This window comes from Dermacentor variabilis, chromosome 6 (assembly GCF_050947875.1).
Source record: "Dermacentor variabilis isolate Ectoservices chromosome 6, ASM5094787v1, whole genome shotgun sequence".
NCBI classification, from domain to species: domain Eukaryota; kingdom Metazoa; phylum Arthropoda; class Arachnida; order Ixodida; family Ixodidae; genus Dermacentor; species Dermacentor variabilis.
In genome coordinates this window covers 92,990,532-93,012,674 of record NC_134573.1, presented here as the reverse complement: position 1 = coordinate 93,012,674, position 22,143 = coordinate 92,990,532, and the positions used below count along the sequence as shown (strand labels likewise).

At 44.1% G+C, this 22,143-nt stretch overlaps 1 protein-coding gene across 1 annotated transcript; it reads left to right on the top strand.

Moving 5' to 3' along the window:
- Window positions 1-5,339: 5,339 nt before the first annotated feature.
- LOC142586214 (lipase member N-like) lies at window positions 5,340-10,887 on the top strand. Its single transcript, XM_075697465.1, has 3 exons — window positions 5,340-5,438; window positions 9,022-9,090; window positions 10,469-10,887. Exons 1-3 carry the CDS (start codon window positions 5,340-5,342, stop codon window positions 10,712-10,714), a joined length of 414 nt encoding a protein of 137 aa, XP_075553580.1. The 3' UTR covers window positions 10,715-10,887.
- Window positions 10,888-22,143: the final 11,256 nt, after the last annotated feature.

Here is a 22,143-nt window from a genome sequence, read left to right as displayed (position 1 = left end):
TGTTTTGTCACCGTCGCTACCCTCCTGCTTATTGCGTGCAAGGCCTGCGTGTGCCAGGGTTGTGACAATGCAAGAGACGCGAAGGGCTCGCAGTGCATATGACTGTAAACACAGCCTACTGAAACGGACGCACCGTCGCGCTCAGGTTAATAGGTTCTGCATGGAAAATAAAGAAGCGCTCTACCTTCCGCAGCTGGCCGAAAAATCTTGCGTGAAAGAACTAGCGATGCTGCTGATAAATTGTGGGCGTGCGACACCGGATTTAATACAGTGGGGTTTGTAGGGAACGGAGAGCAAACCACAATACAGCTCATCCTCGTGGAATGCTGATAAATTGTGGGCGTGCGACACCGGATTTAATACAGTGGTGTTTGTAGGGAACGGAGAGCAAACCACAATACAGCTCGTCCTCGAGCATTCCACGAGGATGAGCTGTATTACCTTGCAGTGCATTCAAAATGAAAATAAGGTCTTGCTGATTGTGAGAAATGGGTTACAAGTATTAGCCATCATAGCATAAACGGTTCTAAAAAGACTGCGAAATCGTTTTAACAGTGTCACTATCGAATTTGTCAAGCACACATTATTGCATCTTAGTCACAGCGATGGATGCCGCAACGTTGCGCCTAAAGGATGCTTTAGTGTAGCGTCCCGTTCTGTGTTGCCTTTTTGCAGGCGTTTGTATGGTTGTACATGGGAGGAAGCTTCGCTGTTCGCACACCCCAATCAACAGCCGCAGCCATCAAGATCTGTGGTGGAACCTTCACAGTCTCAATATGTTTATTTTTCCTGGAACTTGTAAACGGCGTTGACTTGTACCAACTAAATGTGGTAAGCATTGAGTCACTAAGAAAACAAGGAAATTGCGTAGTAAACTCGCACTAGACAGCTAGGGTCATTGAAGTAAAATCCAGAATGAAAAAAAAATGCTCAAAACATGCACATAACAGAGTAAGCTGCAGGAATTAGTGCACAGTTACATGTTTTCTCTTGGCATCTTCACTCTGCATGTAGTGTTATTTTACTTTTACGTCATTCATTCTTGAAATGTTTATCGGCTACAGCAGATTAGCTTTCACTTGACGATGCATTTCAAAGGTACCAAAATAGCAACGCCGATGACAGTAGTAAAGTTATGGGCTTAATTTTTTTAAAGTTGCATCTGCAACAAGTGCGTATAACGTTTAAGGATTAACAGTTTTATGAATCACGGAACATACACGAGTTGTTAAGATCGCACGATAAGTTCAATTGAAGAAATCGAGTTACGTGTAGAGTAGGTACCATGTGAAAGACAAAAGAAACAAAATGCGTGCTGAGTAAACGAAACAGCAGCTCGCAGCTCCTTCATAACCGGCTCAGTCAGGCATTTAACCATACGTACAATGTCCGGACTCAACGGATAGGAAGGCAGCACGTGCTATTCGAGAGCCTAACATCTCCAGTGTGTTCTTTTCCTCAAAAATTGGCAAAACGTTTAAGAAAAGAACAAATGCAGGAATATTTGTAACTATCCCACCCCTTTAAGTATAATGCAGTTTGGCATTGCGGTAAAGAGAACCTTTCCGGGATTATTTTATTACCTGAAGGGGCACAAAAGTTTAAAGTTAGCAAGAACACCAAACAAATGAAATATTTAAGGCTATCTCCCATTTACGCGCAATTAATTAAACCAGTCGTGTCTAATTTTTCAGCATGGATGAACCGAGAAGAAAACAAAAAATAGCCCATGCTCACTTAACTGAAATTATCTAAAATATACAAAGCTTTATATCCGGCTTCTTCGGGCTGCTATTGCGGCTCTTTAGTACACCGTTGTCAGAAGAGTGTTGTTTGCATACATACATACATACATACATACATACATACATACATACATACATACATACATACATACATACATACATACATACATACATACATACATACATACATACATACATACATACATACATACATACATACATACATACATACATACATACATACATACATACAGTGATCTTGTATTGTATTTTACATTCTTCTCCCTCTTGTGTGCACCTTCCACTTGGTGTTTCTTCTTCTACATCTGTCTTCCTACCATACTGAGTACGCGTTTCTGGTTACTGAACTATGACACGTGCTGTAGTGCTTTCAGGTCATGCACACCACGTACGCACGCATGGTCAATGAATCCTCCTTGTATTGTCGTATGCACGTAATCATCCATAGAGGGTGTTTGATTGACGCTTACGCCATTTTGCGCCGAACGGCCTAATGTCTGCGCGGACAATGTGTCGTTATCATGCCAAACCGACCAGCCGCTGTCAAGAGCGCACACAATCGGCTTTTTGTCCACGGGTGGAATGACAAAATCTTCAAATCTACTCGCGCTGTAATGCAACACAATAATAGAGTAGCAAGAGCGTTAGTTGGCATGCCCGCTTTTCAGCATCTGATGCCGCCGAATTTCAGATTCTCGGCCCCCAGTAAAGGGCTACTGCAAACAAAAGTCACATTCAGTACAATTTTTGAGATTTAACAATTTAGTAGCTTGCTAATAACATACATGAATGAACATCAACAAGTTCTCACTGTTCTCGCTGTTTTCAAGATGTCAAGTAATAAGCAACTGAAAACATGTTGGGACAGAATGTGATTAGGCGTTAGTAGCCGGCTTACATATTTGTGACTGAGGTAATATGCTTTTTATCGTAGCAATTAAACGCACAGACAGAGACAGGACGTGCACACGAAATGTTAGGAAACTGTGTCCTCCATAATAGAACAAGCACTAAGGCTATTTCTGGGAATCCAAAGGCGACCATTTGGAATGGTTGCCTGGTATTCGGAAGGGCTATCTTTATGCAATCGCGGCAGTGCTGCCTATGCCATCTTCATTTCAACCAGCCACAAACAACTGGAATCGTGTCTATAGGGCTGAATAATACAATTCATGAGCTATTCCGCTCTGTGAAGGTGGACCACCACTGACCGCTGCTACAAATTCTGAGGGTTGGATGCAATGCCTTCTGGCTTTAGAGTAAAGGCAGTAGTGCTATGTTATATTAATGGTAGGAACGAGAGCAATCGTAATTTTGACAGCCACCGCTACCCATGCAGTGCTGCAACAACGTTGAAATCAATTGCTAAGCTAGGTATTTTATGTACGAAAGGCCAGGGACGTCACATCCCAAATCAAAGACTGGCGTCAGCGCGGCAGCTTGCGCAACAGTAATCTTTACCTGGAAACGTTTGCAGCGAACGCTACGAACTTTGTATCGCCATTACGAGCGTCTTATAATTGCTTACGTGGTTCAGAGGCTTTCTTTAGCTTGCTTTCGAAACGTATGCAATTCTGTACGTTGCATGTGTGATTGCAAAAAAGGCATGCACTATTCGCTGCCCTTTCCTGAGTGCTTGTAGCCTCGGCCTTAAAGGGTTATCATGTATTGCATTTTTTGCTCTGTTAAGGGAGTACGAGTCAGTGATGATGATAGTTTTCGTCATGCTGTTCTCTATGTTGTATGCGTGGTCGCAAAGAATGTAAGCACTGTTCGCTTCATTTCGCCAAATGCTTGTAGCCTCTGCCTTACGTGGCTAATACCAATTACACTTTTTGCTTGTTTACGGGGGTATGAGCCATTGATGATGATCGTTTTTGTTGACGGAGTACAAAAATACACGGAACCCTAACCATATACAGCTTCGCTGTAAGAACGGTGCTGTAACAGCAACGGGTTATTGCGAATGGCGTGACTGTAAAGCACTCGACTTATTGATAGATGATCGTATTCTTCAACAAATTATGCATTTCTTACAACTGCGAGAAAGCGTAGAGATAGTCGAATTAGTTCACCACGTTAGGATATCCTAGAACCACGACATTCCCAAGCCAGATCACTTACACGTGTTTTCTTTTTTGTTTGCGCTAAACAAGCTTCAAGAGTGTAGAACCAAGTATTCATGCACCATTTTATTTAATGCGACAAGGTTTAAGTTGACGTTCTGGATTTTACGAGTGATAGTTAAAGGACTCAATAGACGTAAATGATTGCTGTGGAACTGGCGTCCATCTTGTCTACGTTTATTCTGACTTCATTCTCCTCTTCTCCTGCGCCCAGGTTCCTGGGCTTCTTCATCTTATATTCGAAGGCTCATACTGATTCATGCTTTCACCAGATCTATGACGTCATACAATGGAACAAAATAATGTTTCCCTTGGGAGCCGCTGGAGAGAGGGAGCGATATGTTATTCGACATTTCAAGACATGCAGGACATGCTTATGCAAGATATGTTCAAGACAGCATTGACTACATATAGGGAACATTTCCTCAGGGCTTTCAAAACGTTTGCAGCTTCGCTCTACCAGCATCTTCTTCACAAGCATAACTTTGCCCAATGCCAATAATTACTCGGGCAACCGGATTCCCACGCTGTTTGGTTACATAGAAGCGTTAAGACCATCTTCGTCTTTCGGAGTCATTTCACGGCGAAACCCGTCGCGCGCTTGTCCCCTATAGGTTCCCGCTATTCTGTAGCTAAGAGGAAGCTTTGGTCTGACAATAAAGTCGGAATTTCTTCTTCAAATACATATGTAACATTCAATGCTACCTTTAAACAACTGTTTGCCCCATCGTGAGCGAAATTTGTTTTACTAGGATGGAAAAACTCAATTCTGCCGGCTGCTAGAAGCTAAAGTTTAATTACGCCTCCATAGATTTCGCAAAAACGACCAAATATTGGCATGCTAACAAAAAACAATATAGAAGCTGGAAATGCAAAAGTCCGTAAGAATTCACAAAGACACTTTTTGTAATTATGTAAACTGCATCAGTTAGAACACCTGAAGCGTAGAAACTGGGTCACACTGAAAAACTGCTTTTGGAAAGCGGAGTATGAAAGCTCAATTGCGACCGACTTAGATGTCTCAACAGGTGCCGTTTACATAACGGTAGTATATTTGTTTAATGCTGAATGAGAGCATTACAAACTTGATGCCTGATGTTTATTAGTTGTCTTTTTTCAAGTTTGTAATTTGTAGCATTTCTTTAAAGAAGTTCACCGCCTAGAAGATATGCTACCTACATGCAATAGATTCTCATTTCTTTTAATTACAACAGACATGATCAATTTCGGCACAGTGGATGACCAGAAAATAATATTGCGATTCCTATGTATCACCCTAGCAGCTTCAGAGGTAAAGCATTCTCCTTATAATCTAATTTTCATGCAATTTCAAATATTATGAGCATTGTGGAATAATGAAGATAAGGCACCAGGAGGATCATCTACTTTGCTTTCCTAAAACGCGGTGCGACATTCCCATTATAAAGTGTCTGTGCTTGCTGCTAACATGTGGCTGCGTCCCTTCTACACCCAGACAAGATTGGCTGTGTACGCTGCCCACAGTCCTTCAGGTACATCTGCGGATAACATCTACCATTTCGCACAGGTAAGCTTCCATCATTATCTTTATTAGCCTAAGTCTGCTCGAATGAATAACATGAAAAAGCGTTCAGAAAACGTCTGAGCCAGCGTAACACCTGTTGTATTGCCTTGAGTAAAATTAAAGAAAACTGAACAGGCAGCTTGAAATAAGAGCAGCAAAAGCGTCACACTTCGTTCTGGGGGAAGGGGGTGAAGTGTAGGAAACAGACTACTTGCTGTAATTCTACTTGCTGTATACTGTTCCCCGTAGAGAATCGAACTGTACGTTTATGTGAAATGTCATACACATACATATAGTAATCACATGCCCTTGCTTCAGTATTTATTTTACGTTTTATTTCTCTATACCAGTCTTAATTTTTCTAAAGCACACCTTGGGGAAGCCGTTCAGGATCCGACTTCATGCTCGTTGAGATATCAACCCAAACTCAGGCCATGTTTACTGAGGAGACGCGCTCACAACGCACCCAGAAACATAATGGGAGTTCTAGTTCATTGAATTTATTTGCTCTAGCAGTTGTATTCGGAAATATACGAGCGACGTTCCGAAAGTAAGTTTAGTGATTTATTTTCACACACAAATTTTATTGCAAGAAAGGATACACCAAGACAGTAGCAACTGCACATTGTTGCACAATTTTTCCACGCATTTGCCACGGACATTGAGATATTGTCGTAGCGTGAATCATTTGGAGAATCCACTCAGATACAACTCGGTGCCCTGTAATGCAAGGCCTGGGACGTCACCTATTCACCCTACACGATCTGTAGGTGTTCATGGGTGACGGACACACAAGTCCCCACGTGCCAATCCATAACGGATAACAGAGTGCACTTCCCCTGGCGACTACGTTGTTAGCACACGCCTGTCTGCCATCGTGAGTTGCACTCCAAAACCCTCGGCGCTCTGCGCATGCAGAGCGTTGACGCTTTTTCTGTCGTTGAACAAGCAACTGGCGCGGATTCTTATGGCGATTGTTTGTTTCACCTGGTCTACCACCTTTAAAAAAATTATGAAACTTACTTTCCGAACGTCCAGGTATGCTACAAGGAAAGCGCATATTGTTCTTGTACTTATAATGCTACGCAGCATTTGATCGATCAGTGGAAATCCTTCATCGTCCAGCTTTGCTTATACCACAGGAATGAGTTCGGAGATGTAAATGTTTTTAACAGTGGATTCAGCGTCTTAGGTTTTCGTCATACCGATGAAATGCGCTAAAGAAATTCGCGCGAAACTCGTCAGTTCAAGCGAAACATTCCTAGAATCGTCAACAATACCTTGCAATTCGCATTCATAAAGGTTTTCTTTATAGCTGATGTAAGGCGCGATGTGTGGCAGCGGACGGGGAGAGCCATCGTTCTCGCATTAAATCGGGAAGACCTAAGCGACGAGGGGAGTGGTAGCCACGACGTCCAGACCAGTCGAAATCGAGAGCAAATTTTTTTTTCTCGCAACTCGCGACGCGCATGTTACTGATGTCGACACTTAGAAGCACATACCACCGAGTGTCATTATCAGTACGGGAAGTCAGGGTGCATTAGGTGCATCTGCGCTCAATACTTTCCTTGATATTCGAGCTGCACTTACCGCAAGCATTTCCCTCAATTCTATAACCATACTGTGCTTTCTAGACCACCAGGATATAAAGGGTAATGGGCGTTCTCATGCCTTAGCTCGAGAAGCAAACATACCGGGTGGCCCTGTACAGTGGCCACAGATCTATTGTCCGTATATGTTCTGCGCCATGCTGCGCAAACAACCATGCACATGGTTGAAAGGAGGTTCTGACTCTACAAACACCCTCCCATCGCCTTTTCAGTGTTATTAGCGGGCAGAAGCATCAGCCATACGGCGTGTGCAAACAAGGACGCTTGTGGAATGACGCCACTCAGAATCGATCCCATGGGACAAATGTAAGATGGCCGAGTGTATAAGATACATAAAAAGTATCTCAATGATCTGCACATGAATAAGTGCAGCTCTCGAGCCCTCTGTTCGCCTCACATGATGGGCCGTTTTCTAATCGCACCTTGCTATTCGAACTCGTGGAAAGTCTGGATTTGTCCAGCCCCGGCGCTCCCAGATGTCCTATGCCACTCCTCATGGTACATATCAATCACCATAAAACGAACGGTGCTAATATCTGCCGATCGCTGGAAACGCGAGCGCTACCGATGACTCCGACTAGGAGTCATCTAAAAGTTATCTTTCTCCCTCTCTCTTTCTCTCTGTCATGATACGAGCCACGTGACATGAACGGCGCTGATAATGGTTGAGCGTGATGATAAACTGCAGTGATGAAGACGACACTATAAATTCCACGCCTTCTCCCGCATATATAATGTCCTAGTGAAGGCAATGGAGCGTACTTATACTGGTGGTGAGCGAACAAGTATTTATGGACAGTCAAAACCATAGGTGGGATGGAAATCAGGGACGGCTACAAAGGCACAGGCAGGGCGGATATCAGTGCACCGTAGCGGGAAAGGGGCGCGACAGAGACGCTGTGCCCACGAGCACGCCCAACCTGCGATGTGTTGGTCCGAATTGGTCGAGGCACAGGGAAGAAATGCATAATAAAAGCAGCGCACGCACACACAGTCGCATGCACAGGGCCGTGCATTGTAAGCAGTCCAACAGCGTGGCGATGTAAGAAGGCGTCTATGGCAGCCCAAGCTCGGCCACACTCAGGCACGCTCGTCTTGACGACATAATGGAGCGCAGTGGTGATACGGTGAGGCAGGCAGTAGCGTGTAGAGGTGCGTTTGCGATGCCATTGCGGGCATCGTTGTGCGCGAAACCTCGGCCGCTGTGTCGTGTGGCGTGAAGAATGCAGATGCAAGTGTGTCATCGATGGCGCAGATGTGCTGTTTATTGTACGAGCCACGAAGCGCGCACTGGTGGCGGTGCGCCGTGTCAGATGGCTAAGACGATATCGCGCAGAAGGTGAGAGATTCGATGTTGACGTGTGCGCCACACATGCCACCACTATTCATTCAAAAAAGGACTCATTCATGGCATAAATTGCAGATTATTAAAGCCATAGCTTGGTTACACTGCAGACATGGTTGGGAATGAATGTATAGAATGTTTACCTTAGCATTACTATGTAAAAAGAAACTATGTGCGCATATGAAAACATAAATACATGAGAATATAGGAAATGAAAAAATAGAAATCAGACCAGAAGATTTTAAGGGAAAAGTGTTTGTCCGTCAACTAAACTGAAACGGAGCCACAGGTAGCCAAATTGTTGCAATATTCTTTTTTGAGAAGTGTACAAAACGGAAAAGTGATGGAAATGGAAGTTCATTTGCAACAATATAAGTGTTGCCTTGTCCTTTTTATGTAAAGCAACTGCAAATTGTCGATATTTACCTAATGTCAGATTCACGATAACTGTATCTGCTATATAAATAAATGGCGCACTATCATCGTATTTAACGCTAAAATTTGCTGAATTCTACTGAAAGACCGTTCTTTGTACAAAAGTGGCAGAGAGCAGGCGGTTTAGTGCTGTAGCTTGTCTTTTCCCTGTGCTGACCTCAAGCACTGATGAAATTTGATTTATTTCTCGTTTCAGCTGGTTCGCTGCAACTGCTTTCGAAAATTTAACCATGGTGTTGCTAAAAACCTAAAGAAATATGGATCAGTAAGTGCATTTTCATCGAAATAGAAAAAGAAACGCGGTGCTTACATATGCATTGCGTTGTAGAAATGCGCAAACAAACAAACAAACACGAAGAATGAGGAGCAATGGCAAAAACAATAGCGCCAAGTTATTAATCTGTTTAAAAATTTTGCGCCACACACACGCGCGCACACACACACACACACACGCACACGCACACACACACACACACGCGCACACACACACGCACACACGCGCGCGCACACACAAACACACACACACATACGCACACACGCACACACACACAAAGCACCAGTTACACTTAGCAGGCAACGGAAGGTGTTTGCAGTGCAACTACTAGTTAGAGAGAAATAAATATTGTCAGAAAAACTGACCTAGTACAAGTAAAACTCGCTTCACTCATTTCAAACGTCATAACTCTTCACGTGAGAGTATTAAAAGTCCAGTGTCTTGGTCTGCAGTGCATGTGTCTATTAGTGAAGTCATCAGATTTTTTTCCCGTCATACCGGTAAGAGGCAATTTCGCCTGTGCTGGCAATTGATCCACATGTTACCTGCAGATTTGTTCCTACGTGATAAAACTTTATTTAATTGCGGTAACACTTCCGCTTACCACGCCCACATATGCGTATTGAAAGTAGGGTTAGCTTTCTCAAGCTCATCTCATTCGAGCATGGTAGTTGCATGGCCTCTGTTTGGAGCAAAAAAACAACCATAGTATTCATTAGTGCAAATGCCCGCATGCAGTACACAAAATATTATTTTTGTTTATCCGCGTTATTTGCCGCAAAGGATATGTATACAACATAAACAAAACGGCATCAAATGGCATTCTTCGCGCTTATAGTAGAAAGGTGTACGGAGAGCAGCTCCGGTAGGTTTAAGGCAAGGAAGACAATTATTGCGAGAGATTGCGGCAGTAGCTTTAATCGGCTAGAAATACTTGCTCGTTGTAGGACACTATTCTACGCGGATAGCATAATGCTCACAGTGCTCGCTGGCTTCATAGCTCTCGTATTTTGATAACAACAGTGGGTACGTGTGTAGAAATATCCGACGTTTAACTTTTAAGCAATTGCCGGAGCAAAGGTCTCTGTCACAGGTGAGATTAAAACTTTTACTTTTTCTTGACGATACCACTTGGCCTCATGTTACGATAAAATCGACTTATCAAATCGTGGTTGTAAGGCAATGTTCGATCTCGGACGCATTTTTAATGCCACTTTTTTTTTCAAGGCAGTGAATGCGATAACGAAAAACAATCTTTCTTTTAAGGAAATCAGAGGTGTACGCGTATCATTCTTCTATCTAGACCCGCACTTAGTTTCGCATAATGTAGCGGCCCACACGAGTGATTATGGTTGTTTTTCGTTCGCAGGAGGTACCCCCAAGCTATGTCTTATGTAATGTTAAAGTTCCAGTGGCTCTTTACCATAGCGAGGGGGACGTCTACGCTGTACCGAAAGACGTTGCAAGGCTCGAGGGGGAGCTGCCCAACGTCATCCGGAGCTATCAAGTGCCGGACAAGCTCTTCACGCATTACGATTTTGCACTTGGAATGCACGCCGCAGATATGGTGTACATGGATATGCTTGAGCTTATGAACCAATATCGGGGCTCGTGAGAGCTGATTTTGTTAACACTCTTTATACTTACAGACCACGTAGTCTTCTTAGTGTTGTGGCATAGATATCAATTGTGCCGTCCTTTCTGCGCTTGACTTCGACCAATGACAGTGTTGAGAAATACCCGAACTTTTGTAATAACTTAAATCTGTGAGAGTGACTTCAGTTGGTTATTGAGAAACTGAAAGGTAGCTCATTCCTTTTTTTTTTTGTGGGCCACCAAAATCCGTGTGTAGGCGCAAAATGTTCCAGTGTTAACGCTGGTACCCTCTTTTATAAATCATTCCACTAACCATTCGAGGACGCGTACAACTCGAACGTGTTAGGATTAATTTCTAGATATCTTATTTTTACTGGGAACGGGGGCAGTGGGTTTCTGGCGTTATTTCTGCTCATTCACAGCTAAATCACGCTGCTGAAATTGTGGCTTTAGAGCATGACGACATCTTGCAAATTATGACTACTCAATCTGTACACTTTGTTTGCGCATAATGAATAAATTTCGTAAGTACCTTAAGATCAAAAGCAGACGTTTATGTGAACTTCAGCGAGGAACGCTCTTGCAGGCAGCAAAGAAAAAAGGTAAGAAGCCTATATGCATGATCAAACGATAGATTCAAGGCGGGACAATATAACCAAAGAAGAAAGAAGGCAACGTAACCTCAGCGCTAAAACAAAGACAAAACATACAATGCACACACACATAAATAGGCAAAAAGCTGCGAAAAGAAATTCCTGGTTCTCCCGCAATTGAGAGTAAATGTACACATGAAGTGGCAACCGGCAAAGCAGGTTGGTTCGAGATGATACTAGCCAAAACCTTAATATGGGTGTAGTGCGTGTTCGTAACGGCATGCCCCGCCACACCACACCGCACAACACCGCAGGACGCCATAGTGTGCACTATTTCATATAGACACTGCCCGGCTAAAAGAAGAAAACCGGCTAAAGGCCGCACGACAGGCAGCGAAAGATGTCAGCAAGACAGATCACGCTGCCCAACTGGAAGAAGTAATTGAATTCTGGGGTTTTGCCTGCCAAGACCAGGCTTTGATTATGAGGCACGTCGTAGTGGGGGACTCCGGATTAATTTTGATCACCTTTCACCTTTCGCTTGCTCCCAAATGCACGGGATAGGGGATTTTTTGCACATCGGCTCCATCAAAATGCGACTGCCGCGGCCAGGATTTGATCCCGCGACTTCGTGATCAGCAGCGCAATGAAGTAACCGCCAAACCGCCGCAGCGGGTAGAAGCACCTGAAGGAGTTCGCCACGAGGGGTGGCGCCGTCTCTCAAGGCGACGCAAAACCCGCGTCTCGGAACCCACTCACCGCTGGCGCTAAATGATGAAAATGAAGTGTGTGGAGTCCTGTATCTGTCTTTCTAACGTCGCTGCTGGAAATGACAAATTAAATTTCAGCGCACTAGAATTTACAGCTTGAGTGATATTGCGCACAAACTTTAGGAAGAACTCGGAAGCAATATTTTTCGCAACTTGCTTGGGCAGTAACTGGCGTATGTAATGCTGTCCTGTACAAATGTTGAGGAGGGGGGAGGGGGCAGAGACCGCATTTTTTAATGTTTTGACTGGTTACCCGGATGTGCTCGCTTGAATGATGAAGGCTCTGGCTTTTGGCTCAAGGTCCCTCGAAAATCGCCGAAAACGGGAGCTGAAAGCATTTTACGGTTAGAAAACGCTTTATAGGTTCCTTATTGCAAGCACAAAGTCGCATCTGGTAAAGTTTTTTTTTAAAGCCGTTGAAGGACATTTTTTTTCACCATTGGAGCATTTCTGTATTAAATTTAATGTTCCTCATTTCCTTCATTATGTTCGTCCAACTTATTGTGCACCGAAATGCCGCATCACATAACAGGTTGTTATTGAGCGAGTAGGTGAACGCAGGATATCTTCGGTTTCCAGCTTAATCTATTTATTTTACATTTATCAGCGTTAGGAACCATTTGCCTAGGAGAACAACACTTGGTAACTTCATCAAGATCCTACTGAAGCGGGAGGTTGTTAGTAGAGCAGGAAATATTGTGATACATTAACACAGTCGTTAGCGAGCAATTGTAAGGTTGATGTGAACTTAGATGTTAAGTAATTAATAAAAATATCGAATAATAACGGACCGATAATGCTTCCCTTGAGGACACCACATGTCGTACTTGTGAAGCAAGATGAGTTGTTCTCCACGGCTGTGTTCGTGGTATGATAAGAAACAAAATATCCAGGGGACCATTCAGTGAGCAACAAAATGAAACAGTCTTAATTAAAAAGTAAAACGTTAATGAAAGGTGCATTTACTGACTAACACGCCTAATACCTCTTGATCAGCTGTTTATTGTCTTCGACAATTCGAACGTAGTGAGTACTGCCTCTACTAAGCTCTTAATTGACAAGTTCCGCAGGCTAGTTACTGAGAGATAGTAAATCGTTCTATCCGTCCTCTACGATGTGATGTAATGGCGGTTTTAACGGGATAATTTCATAAACTATAATTTCTGTCATGATTGGTTAATAGTCATAAGCTATTGACACGATGTATTTACACGATGCGTATATATACAGCAGCTCAGAACCCCGAGAGGCTGTTGCCCCTTCCTCGTCTTTACCGCCGACGACTTTGTCCTCTTTTCCACCGTAACAATATGCTGTATAGTGACGCACATATGTGCAGAGTGTACATTCTGCAAATACAGTTTCATAAGCTTGTTTACTTATCTAAGCACATAAGTGCGCACCGGCACAAAATGTGCTCTTAAAGAGTGCCTGCACCACTGTGAGCTCATAAAATTAGTTAACAGCAACGGATGTGTATTAGACCACTATGGAATCATAGCTGCTAAATATTTTGAAATGTTGCAGTGTTCCTAAAAGCTGCAGGCGTTTGATGAACAGAAACACGATCACCCCTGTTTCTCGCTCTTCTTATGCTTCCCCTTCACTGACATTCTCACACCCTTGCCACACACCCTTACCTACGGTACCCATTGCAGCGAAAGCTAGCGGTCGTGTCCGCACGTCGGAAGAAGGACTTCTCCGTTGTCCACCCCCGATCTTCATCCGAGGGAAACTCACTGAATGGAAGCTTAACGAGAGATTCACAGGTACACACTGGGGGAGCGCCCCTCCATTCTCGGAACACGCAGTGGGCTCTGTGTCAAGTTGGCGCTGTCACTCCTCGACGACGGACCACTCGAAAGCTTTTACCCCTGGTGACGTCACCTGGACCAGCCCATAGAGATCATGACGTGCGAAGGCAGTACCGGGAATACCGGGAGGGAGACACGAGGTTGCTTGTTTTTTTGGCAGTCCCACGCCATGAATTGCGATGCCGCACTTGCAGGCGATGAGATTCAGGACGCTAACTACGCGATTCGCATGTTTGTTGTGAAATGTCGAAAACAATGACAGTTGTTCAGAGGTCCTTTAAAGGGTATGACTTTGTATATATATATATATATATATATATATATATATATATATATATATATATATATATATATATATATATATATATTCTGACGAAGGCTGTGCCACGGCCCAAACGTTAAAATATTAGAAATGCAGTTTTCGTGTGTTCCTTCGTCTGTTCAACTACCTATGCACCGGCCCTACAGAACTTTCTCTTGAGTTATATATATATATATATATATATATATATATATATATATATATATATATATATATATATATATATATATATATATATATATATATATATAGGTAAGGCACCTACATTGGTCTCAGAAAGGTGTCACAAATAGCAACCCGATCACTGTATTGCGCAATGCGTTCTTCCCCATTGTAGTTTATTCCTCTCCGTGCGGTGCCCTTGATAACGCGCAATCGAATGCTGCTGTCAGGCATCAAATATTACTTGAAGGTGTTATGACTAACACTAAACTGTGTGGTGATGCGGTCCTTGGTGTTTTTTTTTCTTGGCGTCCGTGTTTATACTACAATTTATGCAAGAAATGGTCTAATTATATTTTGACAATGCAATTGTGCCTCGTAAACAAAATGGGCCCCACTAAGTTCATGGGGTAATATAGGCCAGTACAACCGCTCCCTTTTAATGGCTCAAAACTGACTACATGTGCTGGTCGTATGCGTCAGCGCCCATGGAGAATAGGTGAATCTACTGACATCAGAGCTAAGTTTCCTTACCAGAATCGTAGTTAAAGCTGTTAAAGGAAATTACTAGCTTTTAGTTTGGTAACCGACTCGACATTTTATATAAGAATGAAGGTTCTGGAGAAATAAATCAAGATTGTCTGGTAATTCTCGTGCATGTTAACGAGTAGGCCATATGTGGTTTCGATTACAGTGTCTCTCATGGGAATGCTTTTTGGTACGCTTTCAATGTTGTTTCACTAATGTTCAGCCTATACGTAAACATTTATTGCAAATATTTTAAATTACATTAACGCCTTCGACACAAAATTACAAAATTACGTCTAAGACGCTTGACGTGTGAAACACGTCGAGCGGACGGCGCAGAAATTCATTAGCCATTTCTGAGCTTTTATCGCAGTTGACGTGGAATTCATCAGTGATTTGTGTGATTACGAATCTGGGGAGGAATTTAATGCGGCTAATATGTGTTAACCTATACTTAATGCAGTTGCCTTTGAACCACCGTGAAATACTTGCAAAAAGTATACACATTATGGTCCCGTCTTAAGTAACACGATATAATCTGTATTTTTGCCAACAGTGTCAAACTTCTATGAACCGCCGTGGTTGCTCAGTGGCTATGGCGTTGGGCTGCTGCGCATGTGGTCGGGGGATCGAATCCCGGCAAAGCCGGCTGCATTTCGATGGGAGCGAAATGCGAAAACACCCGTGTGCTTAGATTTAGGCGCACGTTAAAGAACCCCAGGTGGTCAAAATTTCCGGAGTGCCCCTACTACGGCGTGCCTCATAATCAGAAAGTAGTTTTGGCACGTAAAACCCCATAATTGTTTTTAACTTCTATTATTTATAGATGCGACGACGATCAACTTCGGCCGCCGTTGAGGTACACATCTACTCGCCATGGTCAGATAGGACAAAGCGCGAATTTGATTTCGTTATAATCTCAAGCGACCCATACCAAATAAAAGCATCTGAATGGTGCGCAAAATCTATTAAATCGTACAAATCTCTTATTGCTTGCGAAGTAATAAATCTATATTTTGTAGATCTGAGGCTGCAATCATGACCAAAAATAAAGTCAGTATACTTCAATTTCAATGCAAAACTGCTACACTTATCATTCGAATGACTGTGGTTGCGTTATCGCTCATGTCAACTCATGTTTCTTAGTATGTGCACTCAGTCAGTGGTGTTGAGTCTACGGATCATTCGGAGTCAGTTCGTGCGGAAATCACAACCAGTGACTCTTCTCCGACTTTCCTTACCGTGGCTTCTGCTGAGGGCTCCTGGTGCTGCTGACGCGAACTAGCAATCACATGACGAATCTGCTTATATGCAGCCTCATAGGGACTAACACAAGAAACGGGTTGGTTCAAGCTCTGGTTTCTTTGACATCACTCACTGAAACAACGAATGGCACTTATATATACTACCCACAGCATGTATACGCCGTCAATCCCAAAATTCGCACTCTCATTCGTACCTTTAACTGATCCCGTATTTTTTTGTTTGGTTTGGTTTAGCGTTAATTGACATCATAGAGAATAAGACACGTAATAGAGACACATTGTGAACTCTGTACATACTGCAGTAACGAAAATATTTCAAAAGGAGGTGTTTTCAGAAGCCAGCTGTTATTAAAGAAATAGATTAGTGCTTCTTTCCTGATAACTGCCATTTGAAAAGAGATTCCCTTATAATATTATCTTTGGTATAGTGAGCAATTGAGAAGCCCAACGAAACTTCCATACCTCCAAGCCAGCTTACGTCCCAGACTTAAAAATAAATCTATCCCAAATTATATTGTGGAGGGGGCAGACAGACTCACCGTAATATTGGAACCAATGTGTGGTTTTGGAAATCACGCTCAATAAGACGCCAAATTATCGACTTAGACTAAGAAAGCAGACTTTGTAGGTAATGTGCGAATTGCGAAATACACTAACCAAGGACAAAATTTTGATCACAATCAACCCAGTCATCGTTGTCAACCAGACAGTAGATTTGAAGCAGTGCGTTTATTTTTCCAGTTTCACTCCATTTTGCCTTCGGGCGACGTGGTGCTGTCTACAGTCAGTGGAATGCGGTACATTTTATGCTAATTGCCACCGCTGGCAATGAAGGTGACAGCGCTATAACAGCCGCATGATAACAGCGTCGACAGGCGTGCCCCAAGCCACACGGACAGCTGGCCTTCTTCAGTATGACGTTCACTCTTTCCTTGCGCTCCCGCTGTCGGGCATGTGTGGTGACCCTAAAGAGTGAGATATTGTAGCGTCGAGCGCCGACGACTAGACTGCGCGCTACTCTGCAGCCTCCTAGCCTCCTAGCTCGCATGACAGGAGCCTGTCTTCTTGCCGGAAGCACGACTCACGGAGGAATCTGAGCTCGCGCGTCCTCGTAATAGAGAGAAGAGTAACCGGGAAATCAGTTCTCGTGCATCTCCAGCTGGGCAATCATCTCCCTAATGCTTTTGTTAGACGAACACTCTGCCATCGCTTCTTTTCGTTCTTCTTTTATTATTTCTAAATTTCTTTCTGGAAAGCCAAGCCACTTACTATAGTGACAGTGAGAAAAAGAAGCCTCTTACACTATACATACCATGTATGCGCATTTAAATTTACTTACGCAGCAATTTGTTTCTTTCAAAAATCGCCTTTCAGGTATAAAAGGTGTTCCGTTGTTCTCTTACTAACGCTTGTTTTAAGTTAGCTTTTTTCGGGCTCAGGGGTAACATAATCGTATAAAATTACGCGCCAATGCGTTTCTTACAGAAGCCCATGGTTAAAAGAGGATGCACTGAGCGCTGAACATCGACTTGCAGCATGGTGGGAAAACATGTTCGATATACATATCCAACAATCAATAGAGGCTATACCAGATATCATCCAAGGCAGATTTCACCACGCTAAGTTCAAGATGTGTAAAATTTTTGGTGAGAGCATTGATGTTTCCTTTTCACAGCTTTTTTTCTTTCTCTTAGTATCGTACACTGAAAATCCACAACGTTGCGTACACCTGAGCAAGAGAAGAAACTGCATGGGGCTACGAATGCGTGCCAGATGATTGCGTTCGCGCGAGCAATACATCCTCTAACTCGAGCTACGCACCATAACTTGCAGTGCGTGCGTCTCATTCATCTCCATTACAAAAGGTGGGCCGTACTCGCACGTGCTATTGACAGCGTAGGCACTCGAAATTTGCGGGTGGTTCTGACGTGGCTTAATGTGAATCTAAGGGAAGCCATTAACATCTGGCACAATATGCCCAGGGGAATAGCGGGAACGTGTAAAAGGGGCGGATCTAGCACGAGCCAACCTACGTAAATTTCGGCTACGTAGTACCGCCATATGATAAAAAAAATTCTTGATGTGCTTTACCGCAACGCAACATAACGGAACAGTTTTGCGCTGGTTCATTGGGCTAAGATTGCTGGGCATTGCATAAAGTTCCAGTGGATACCTGGCCATGCCGGATTCGTGAAATGAAAGAGCGGATGAAGCTGCCAGAAATGTACTCCAATACCGCAAGTTGAAACCAACATTTTTTACAAAAGCTCACGCTTCAAACATGGCAAAAAATATGCCTATTAAGAAAAAGACCGCATCTGGAACCTGCAGCTTCACCAAAATAACTTCATGCGTTACATTGACGCAGAAATGACGCCGAAAATTCCACGACCACTTCCTCGACACTTAGAGACCTTGTACCATCGTCTTCGACTGAACGTGGCATACACGAACAATTATCTGTGCCGCATAGGGCTTACCACTAACCCATACTGTTAGAACTGTCGCAACTTAGAGACAATTGATCATATATTACTAGAATGCGCCGCGTACCGCGACGAGAGACAATTCTTGAGCACCAAATGGACATGATTTGCCGCGGACTGTTAACGTTTGCGAGCATATTAGGTCCAACGCCCGGCCCTTCAAAAGAGCGACGGGTTTTGGATTTATTTTTCAAATACCTGACGGAAATTGGTCTAATAGTAAAACTTTAAATATTGCACACTTCATATAGAAAAGCCTAAATTTACCCGCCATGTCACCTGTAAATATTAGTATCAGGTTCACTCGGACATTTCATATTTATTTTTATCCTCTTTTTCTCCCACTCTCTTCTGGAATCTTTTAATCGCATTCCCCATCCCTATACAGAGCAGCATGCCAGCGGTTATATACGTGCCGGCAAAATTCTCTGTTTTTCTAATAAAGATCCCTCTCTCTCTCTTTCTGTCTGGTTCATTGGCATGGACGACAGCGATGAAGCAGCACGCTAGTGGTGACAGCGATGTGCCCATTAGCTTACGGATCCGAACTCAACATACGCCAATTTAGGGTGATTCGATTTTGGTGTGATAGTAACGAATGACTAATTGAGCCGCATGCATACAACGTTGAGAAACTGCCGAATAATTCCGCATATAATTAAGTCACAAGCTACAAATTTGTGCACATGAGTTGTTCTTGTTTCTGTGCACTCTACCCTTTCCCATGATCTAGAAGTCTCTTTCATAAAATAGAAAGTACTTTTACACAAGCAGTGCTTAATAATAGTCTTCACTGGAGTGTCACTGTGGCGATTCAAACAGGCATATTCATCCTAATCTTCATTTTCGTTTTCGAGGCCTTGAGGGTGACGTTACAAGGAGCCGTGATGTTACAGGGAACCATGAGGTTACAGTGAAAGGCGATGTTACGATGAAGCTGAATGCACCGCAAGGCTTTGACGTCGCCAAAAATAAGGGTGTTAACCAGAGATGTTGCGAAGAGAAATCTTGAAGGTAGCATAATGCTGCGCTCCATCCAAGGTGACAGTAGTCATGGGAGGACGTCGCGCTTAGATATCATCGACCTTCAACTGCTAGAGTATACAACCATCTCAGGTCTTCTAAAAAAGTAGCGTGTAGACAGTGTGCCCTTCATGTCGGCAAAAGCGTTTTCTTTCTGAATCCTATGGTGCGAAAACCTAGGCGCAAATCTCAAGTTCAACAACTTGTGACTTCTTCAGCACAATATCACTTGTCTGTTGATTATTACGCCGTATGCAGGCATTGGCTTTCAGGTAAATACTATCATCGCGCACTTTTCCGGCGACGACTCCAGTCCTTGTTTCTGAAGCAGCATATTATTAAGAAGGCCGCCTTCTGAAGCCGGGCGTGAAGCCGAAACCGTGGCACCGACCACGTCCAGATACAGATCTTGTTGAGTAGGCAGAGAGTCGAACACTTCTTGGTAGTTTCTCGATTAGTCCAATTGGGGACAAATTAAATAGCGTTTAGCTTTGTACTCTGTCGTGAAGAACTTCGCAGCTATTGTATTACTGGGATTTCGGGCTATCTCTGGTGAGCACTTACAATAATATCCTGTGTAGGTAGCTACGAACTAAGAGGTATTTCTTTCCACCAAGTGCTATAACTTCTAACGCTTTAAGAATGGCTTTGTGGGCGGCAGTGTCGAAAGCCCCATTATTGTCTAGAAAGAAGGCAAGAGAGGACCGTCTACAGACTTTCCGGAATTCGCCATTCGTCATTAATTCGACAACGCTGTTTTTAGGTGAACAGCCGTGCCTGAATCGTGTGATCATGTTAGAGTAACTTGCACAGTGCTCTAGGTACGACTCCAGACTCGATAGAGCCATACGTTCCATAACTTTTTCTGCACAACTAGCAAGCGCGGTAGGTCGGTATGACGAACAGCCCGAAAGTGACATGCCAACAGTCGCATCGAGGCGATCCTAATCGAGCTCGTACCTAACCGACTCTTAAAACAAAGCGTTTTTGTACTAAACGTCTACAGCTCCCCAGCGCACTACAAACAATCTTTCCACGCGATCCTTACTAAAGCCACATCATTGGCACGAAACTCACCGCTCATTATCGCAGGGGACTTCAACGCCCCCCCACCCCCCCGTCGTAGGGTTACCCCACAATCAAGCCTTGCGGAAACAACCTCTTGCGCGCGACCGACGACCTGTCCCTCACCCTGGTGACGGACCACAGGTTCCCCACCAGATTGGGTACGTCGACGCGATACTACGCCGGACTTCACGTTACTCCGAAATGTAGCAAACTACACATGGACGAATACGCAAGAGAACCTGGGCAGCGATCACTTCGTCATACGCACAGAAATACCAAACACGACGGCCCCACCCCGGTCTTTCACCCTCACAGACTGGGATAGCTTCCGCCAGTTACGGAAGGAAGACACGAACACGTACGATTCCTTCGCAGAGCTCCTCTCTGCGATAATGGGCGACGTAACTAGAGCCACGAAAACCATACAAACGGAATTGGAGGTCCCAAGGGTTGACCCTCACCTCGCACACTTACTCGAGGCCAAGGCCTCGATACTTGCGCGATGGAGAAAGCAACGTCTCAACAGACACCTGCGCAAACGCATCGCGATACTCAACCGAGACATCGAACAATACTGTACGGAGCTCACAAGACTCCAATGGCACGAACTATGTTCGGCGGTCGACGGCCGCATGCGGACCGGAGGTAAGTGGAACCTCCTGAAACGCATGTTAGACGACAGCCAAACAAAGGACAATCAAAGCCACGCGCTCGACCGACTTTTACACTCACATAAAGAGAAAGGGGGAACGGAAGAGTCCTTCCTGGAAGAAATCGCCAAACGTTACCTTCCGCTAGGCGACGCTCACCCCAACGATTACCCGAGCACAAAGTGCGAAACCTCTCCCGAACTAGACGCTGCCTTCACGGAAGCAGAAGTCCGAGAGGCGCTACACAACCTAAGCAGCAGGTCGGCCTCAGGACCCAACGGGGTAACCAACCGAATGTTACGTAACTTAGACGACCAGGCCATTACATTACTCACTAAAGACATCAACCACGTGTGGGAAACAGGAGAGGTACCAACGCAATGGCGCACGGCCACGGTGGTCCGTATCCCCAAACCCGGCAAACCACTTAACCTCGACAATTTACGCCCTATCTCTCTTACTTCATGTGTGGGTAAAGTAGCCGAGCACGTCATTCAAACCCGAGTATCACGCTACATTGAGGAACACGAACTCCTCCCACACAACATGGTAGGGTTTCGACCCCACCTTTCCACGCAAGATGTCATGTTGCTCCTAAAGAGACAGGTCTTTGACGTTAAAACAAGAGACGTTCGAGGCATCCTCGCCCTCAGTCTGACGAAGGCATTCGACACCGTCCCGCACCGCTTCATATTGGAGTCTGTGGCAGGACTCGGCCTCGGGCAGAGATTTCAGGAGTACGTGCGTCCCTTCCTAAAAGACAGAGA